Raw genomic sequence first — 6,098 nt, forward strand, 5'->3', positions numbered from 1 at the left:
TTTTTTTTTCAGTTTATATAACCATATTAAACCCGCGAGTGAATTGAAACAAGGCACGGACTATTCACTATTCAAAAAAGGAATAATGCCTATGTGGGAAGATAACGCCAACAAAAAAGGTGGGAGATGGCTGATTAGTTTGGACAGAAGGCAGAGAAATAGTGAACTAGATAGATACTGGCTAGATATCGTACGTTTGAATGTTTCCTCACCGTATGCCCTGCTAATGTTTGTTGTATTTATTCTTAGATTCTGTGTCTGATCGGTGAGGCTTTTGATAACTCCAATAATATCTGTGGAGCAGTAGTCAATATACGATACAAAGGAGACAAAATAGGTAAACAAATGCGTGGTTCCTATGTACCAAATTGAATACTTTTTTTGGTTTGTAATCAGGAATCTGGACTTCCGATGCTAACAATGGAACAGCCATACTGGAAATAGGAAGAAAACTGAAGGAGAGGTTGAACATCCCTCAACGAACCATCATAGGATACGAGGTCCATAAAGATACAATGGATAAGACTGGATCTTCATCCAAATATTCTTACACGGTGTAAAATTAAGAAATTCATAGAATTAATTGTTACTTTAGCGGATATTTTTACAAGGGTGAAACTTTGCTTTGAAAAGTTTCTCTTTCTGAATTTTACCGAATAAACTCCTTTTTTTGTTAATCGTTCTTATTAGTTCAGAGTGGTGTCTGCGTGCAAGCCCATAAGTTCTTTAAAAAAATTCGTTATAACAATATAAAATATATATTTATTTTTAAAAGTTACGAGTATTTCATAATAGCATATCATGATTTAAAAAAAACAGAATCTTTGGCATGGCAAAAACAGTTCGTTTCAGCAATTATTTGACTCAGAGTCTTCCCAAGTCCTGCAGTTGCATTGCTAAGCACAAGACTAATAGTGTAATTTTTATCAATTTCACTGTTAAATCATGATTGATATTACAAAATGCTTCGGCTAACAAAAACACAGCCGTGTGCTCAAACACAGTACATTATTAATAAAATATGAAATTTCCAATATTTATAGTACATACTATACAAATTTAAAACAAACAAAAAAGTGTATAAACGTTAAAACGATTTCAGTATGAGTGGGTTTGGGTGGTTAATACATAAATGATTCTCTGATTAATGATGGGAGTTTGTTTTGAAGAAGAAACTAGTGAATTTAGAGTAAATTATATGAAAAATGTCACGCAAAAGTTTTGTGTGGAAACATCGGGGGAACCCCCATATTAACAAGTAGGTCTTATCTACCGTTAATCAGCACAAAATTTGTCATTGTGATCAGTGCGCTTTATTTATGCCATTCCATGAGTACGTCTTTGAAAACAACTCATGAATTTATGCAGGTAAGTCCAGATGTAATCACCGTGTTGATTGTGGATGCTTACAAAACTTCGGCTAATTTAGGCAAACCGCACAAAGGTTACATTCACTTAGAACTTAAAATAACGATTAGAGAATGTAGATCAATGCAACTAAACTTTCACAACCATTGTTTGCAGATCTACAGAATCAAGTAAGTGAGTCAACTAAGATAAGTCAGACTATAAATATGAAATGGCGATTTATCACGTGTTTTGGGAGACACCACTGGTTATCTCTCGAAACCCCATTGCATACATTAAAAGTAGAGTAAAAATAAACTTGAAACATGGGAAACTGAGCATATATATAGATAGATAGTTACCGGGAAACGTAGTTAAATGGATGAAATACCAAAATTTCGTCAATGATTTCACTCAAATCTTTACGGCCGACGCTAACCAATCCGCGTTGCAGCTCAGTTCGCCAGCGCTCCCAACTAGTTCCATATGTTTCATAGTGATAGTTCAACAACAGTTGTATATGTGAACCTGATAAGCTAGATACACCTAACATGTCGATTTGTCCTTCTGGCATGCGAAGTGCTCTGGCCAATTCTTGCCAGTCAGAACCGATGCGACAGCCAATCACATTAGCTATTTTTGCAATCGGATAGTTACTAAAATCTTGGGGGGATCCTGAAAAAAATCATTTGAGTATAGCAACAAGGTTGTACCTACTTTTCAAGTTATTCAACGGTAGTTGAATAGGGCTTAGCAGGAACCCGCATGCAATGGATATCTATTAAGCGCAAATATGGTGTGCCCCACTGTGCATCTTTCTGTTTATAGTACATTCTTACGTAAAATAGTAGCTAACTTAAGTAAATGAAGTTTCGATAAAAGTGAGTTGCATGAAACTCTATTCCTTGGAACTAATGGGTTTTTCGGGTTTCACTCGTTCGGTAGAATTTCTTCTTGACGTTTCGCAAGCACGAGTGGCTTGCATCTTCAGAAGTGGTTTGCTTGAACGCTTACACTGTTCCGATGCGATTCCTCGGGCGCCGTCCGTATTTATGCACCGCTTGCATAAAWASRAAYKCKMCCGAGGAATCGCATCGGAMCARKGTMAGCKWWMAAGCMAAMCAYTYMTRAAGWTARYARGYYWYTCGKGYTTKYRRAMCGTCMKGACGKTYYRMAARCMCGAARWRSCTWKYAWCTTYAKRARTGKTTKGCTTGAWYKMTKACACTKKKCCGATGCGATTCCTCGGKMGMRTTYSTWTTTATGCAAGCGGTGCATAAATACGGACGGCGCCCGAGGAATCGCATCGGAACAGTGTAAGCGTTCAAGCAAACCACTTCTGAAGATGCAAGCCACTCGTGCTTGCGAAACGTCAAGAAGAAATTCTACCGAACTACGGCCTAAAAACCCGAAAAACCCATGAGTTGTTAAGATCTGAAATGGCACTGAAGTCTCATTCGTATCTATCAAAATACAGTGTTTTCAGGATATCGAAAATCGTACTTTATACGAAGTTGGATAAATGGGAAAAGTTGGGCAATTAGAAGAAAGTATCGTCTCTCCCTTGTCTCTGGCTAACACCTTAACACTTTGGTTTAAAAAGACCCAGTGTAACGAAAATAGTTTGAAGGGATGGCCCCTACTGCGATGCTTTTATCGCATCAAAAATTACTTCAAAATTACACTCCAGTTAGCCGTAATCTTCCCCTCTTTCTTGGTTGCACCACCCTGTATGTTGAAGATTAATATTTAATCTGATCTACCGAATTCAAGTATATCTACGTAGATAAAGCGAAGGTATTTCACTAAGTAATTACGCTGCTACGTAAGAATGCCAAACTTTTAATCAAATTGGGTAGAATTTGCATTTTTTATTGGTGCTTACCGGGTTGTTCCATCCGTATGGGACTTCCACTATGCAGTGAATTAGGCATCCCATGCCCATAAACATTGGATCCCGTTCGGTTGGAGATAATATTATTGATTTCAACGTTTCGGGGGGCACAAACTTGAATAACGCGATTCAACGATTCAATATGTCCAGGGCCCAGAATGTCCCGTTTCTCCAATACCCTGAACAGGCTGGGAAGGGTTTTGATTTTCTCAAATCTTCGTTTGGAGTTTATATGGGATTTGAAGAGGATTTTCAGTTGGTCCAATTCAAAGATGCCCCAATCGTCATAAAGAATATCCCGTATCCGGCTATATTGCTCGTCATTCAACTCCATCACCAGCTTGACTCACACTTTCCAAACTGCAGCAATTGATAAACAATAAACGTTAAAATTGTAAACAACAATAATACATTTAGTTATCTGATAAATGTTATATAGAAGATATAGGAAAACCTTTTAGAAACAAGCAGTCATTTTAGCTGTAATTGTATTCAACTTACTTCTTACAACTATCTGCAACTATCTTACAAACGTCCAGAAAAAAAATTAGAAATTAAATCGCCATTAATTTCGGAGAATTAATTCAAGCTGATTCAAGCACAAATTGAAGCATATTTTGTTGTTATCATTAACCTATTCGCTAATTCAGCTCCTGGTGAAGGCCATAGAACAAGGTGAAGGCGCTGCCACAAAATAACCCCCCATAGGGGGTATGTTCTGTGGGCGCTGCTAAAAAATGGAGTGATACTCATAGAACAAGGCTTATTAGGTGGAGTTTGTAATTTAACCGCTAGTAGACGCAGAGCCGTTTGGACTTTTTAATTCATTCGTTTATGACACTGATGCATATTAAATCTGCCCAACGCGCCCGTGGTGCACTCTATTCGTTGAAATCGCTACTAAAAAGTAGCCCTTTTGACAGCTGAAAGCACGTGGTCTAGATCGCCCTTTATAGGTTAGTTCCTCCCGATATCCTATTAAAGAGAACATTTCTCAGTGAGCGAGCTCAGTATCAAGTTTTGCTTTCGTCAGATCAGCATAATCACCTCAAACCGCGTGGGTTTGTTGAGTAATGATTACAAAATAATTTAAATATTGAAGATAAGTCGGAATTCGTTAGCGCATTGAAAATGAAGAAAACTAAGAAATATTCTGAAAGTTTTCCTGAAAGGCCGCGGTTTAACTCGTTTAGTACCATTAATGAAAAGGAAGTGAATGATATTTCCCTAGAATTCTTCTACAATCCGCACTCCATCACCTTATTGTTATTATCAATAGGAGCAGTGATTTATTTTGCCTTTGTCAGGTAAGATCGTGTTTAGAGCTACCCCTGTGTCTTTAGTCCTACGCCCTGTCTGGTTACTGAATGGGGCTCTCCAAGTAATGCTTAAATCCACCATTAACCAGTCAGTGTAACGCACATATAAGTAGATTCAAGATCTTCTATTTAAAAACGGGTGTTAGACAGCAAATGGTGCTTCTGCACGACTCGATCAATCATCATCTATATAATTCCCCTTAAAGTACACATTGCTTGAAGTTGTTCAACCGAAAAATATGCGTTGTTGTCTCATAAATAGGAATAAAAGCACTTAGAAGCTAACTTGTTGGAACGCAGCAGCAAATGGAATTCAACCTTTGATATTGCCCTAACTAATAATCACCTTACAAGTTAAATATTCGCGAAAAAAGTCCAATCCAAATTTTGTAAAAACCCAAGTGTCGTTTAATTTCAAATTAGAAAGTGTCTTGTAAACCCAGCCTTCAAGATTTCCAAAAAGAACGACCAGTTCATAAAAAATTCTCGAAAACATGATGCAAAGTTCGTTTTTATTTTTATACAGCGATAACAACTCCAATTTCGATTTTATCTTCAATCGGACTGACCACAATGACCCCAGAATACCGAGGCCAATACAAGTACCGAGAGTCGATAAAAAAATGATAACATAACAGGTTCTCTCTGGGGGGCAAAGCCCTAATTTGATGTAAACCTTCGGTTATTAGGCGCGTGTGGCTTAAGCGCCTGGACTGTGAAATGCAAAGGAAAAACTGGCAGCATTAAGCGTTCATCCAGCAGGAATAGGAGAGAATCTACTAAAATTAGTTAACAAACTGTATCTATTGGTCCTGCAAGAATTTATCAATCTATCGCTCAAAAGAAAGTATTTCGGTTACATTTACAAAAAATTGGTATTTTATTTGAGGACGAGAGCGCTTTTGCATGGAAATACCTCACCCACGTGGCATTTTAAAACTCGGTCGGTATAAGTAAGATTCCCGAATCGGAAGAAAAACTTGTTCTCTCAGCCAATAACTCTTAATTAGCATTGGAAACATGTTCATGACCACATGAGATTTCATATACCAATTTTCAGAGACACCGAAGATGTGGAGAAAAACATTTGGGACGGCCTTCTTTGCTGTTCTTTCTTCTTCCTGATAATATCCATTTTAGCTTACCCCAACGGGCCCTTCACGCGACCCCATCCATCAATATGGCGCACAGTTTTCGGGCTGAGCGTTTTATATCTCTTGGGATGCTTATTTATACTGTTCCAAAACACGCAAACTGTTAATGGAATCCTGCACTGGTTGGACCCCAGTCTCAAAGTAAGTACAATTTCACATCTTAAAAGTGTATACTTCTTAACTCTCTAAACCTTGTAGGATTTTCACATCGACATGGACAAAGAGTACGGTGTTAACTGTTCGGATATAAGTGTAGAACGTGTCTGGAGTCATGTGGACGTTTTTGCTTTAGGCCATTTTTTCGGATGGATGTTTAAAGCCATTCTCATTAGGCACATGGGGATTCTTTGGGCCACTAGGTATGACAGCATTTATAATCACATTTA

The 6,098-nt window shown here is 37.9% G+C and overlaps 3 protein-coding genes across 7 annotated transcripts in view; 2 read left to right on the top strand and 1 right to left on the bottom strand.

The window, feature by feature from the left end:
- Positions 1–677, top strand: part of LOC109537324 (eukaryotic translation initiation factor 4E-1A) — a 2,554-nt gene extending 1,877 nt beyond the window's left edge. Inside the window, exons 4-6 of the mRNA XM_019903982.2 lie at positions 13–190; positions 250–337; positions 397–677. Of these exons, the coding sequence (XP_019759541.2) occupies positions 13–190; positions 250–337; positions 397–560 (430 nt within the window). The 3' untranslated portion in view covers positions 561–677. The remainder of the gene's footprint in view (positions 1–12; positions 191–249; positions 338–396) is intronic.
- Positions 678–742: 65 nt separating this feature from the next.
- Positions 743–6,098, bottom strand: part of LOC109537323 — an 11,988-nt gene continuing 6,632 nt past the window's right edge. Inside the window, exons 1-3 of one of the 4 annotated variants that reach the window (XM_019903980.2) lie at positions 3,754–4,175; positions 3,231–3,599; positions 743–2,022 (exon numbers count right to left, since the gene is read on the bottom strand). In XM_019903980.2, coding sequence (XP_019759539.1) covers positions 1,706–2,022; positions 3,231–3,573 — 660 coding nt within the window. In that variant the 5' untranslated portion in view covers positions 3,574–3,599; positions 3,754–4,175 and the 3' untranslated portion in view covers positions 743–1,705. Of the gene's footprint in view, positions 2,023–3,230; positions 3,600–3,693; positions 3,713–3,740; positions 4,176–6,098 lie in introns of those variants that run through there. The other 3 variants (XM_048665200.1, XM_048665201.1, XM_019903981.2) reach the window with 3 other exon arrangements.
- The window catches only part of LOC109537319 (phosphatidylserine synthase), a 6,432-nt gene continuing 1,640 nt past the window's right edge, over positions 1,307–6,098 (top strand). Inside the window, exons 1-3 of one of the 2 annotated variants that reach the window (XM_019903975.2) lie at positions 1,307–1,368; positions 5,619–5,853; positions 5,911–6,071. In XM_019903975.2, coding sequence (XP_019759534.2) covers positions 1,355–1,368; positions 5,619–5,853; positions 5,911–6,071 — 410 coding nt within the window. In that variant the 5' untranslated portion in view covers positions 1,307–1,354. Of the gene's footprint in view, positions 1,369–4,201; positions 4,547–5,618; positions 5,854–5,910; positions 6,072–6,098 lie in introns of those variants that run through there. The other variant, XM_019903974.2, reaches the window with a different exon arrangement.

This window comes from Dendroctonus ponderosae, unplaced genomic scaffold (assembly GCF_020466585.1).
Source record: "Dendroctonus ponderosae isolate FM_Combo_2020 unplaced genomic scaffold, Dpon_F_20191213v2 Dpon_F_20191213_3, whole genome shotgun sequence".
Classification (NCBI taxonomy): Eukaryota; Metazoa; Arthropoda; class Insecta; order Coleoptera; family Curculionidae; genus Dendroctonus; species Dendroctonus ponderosae.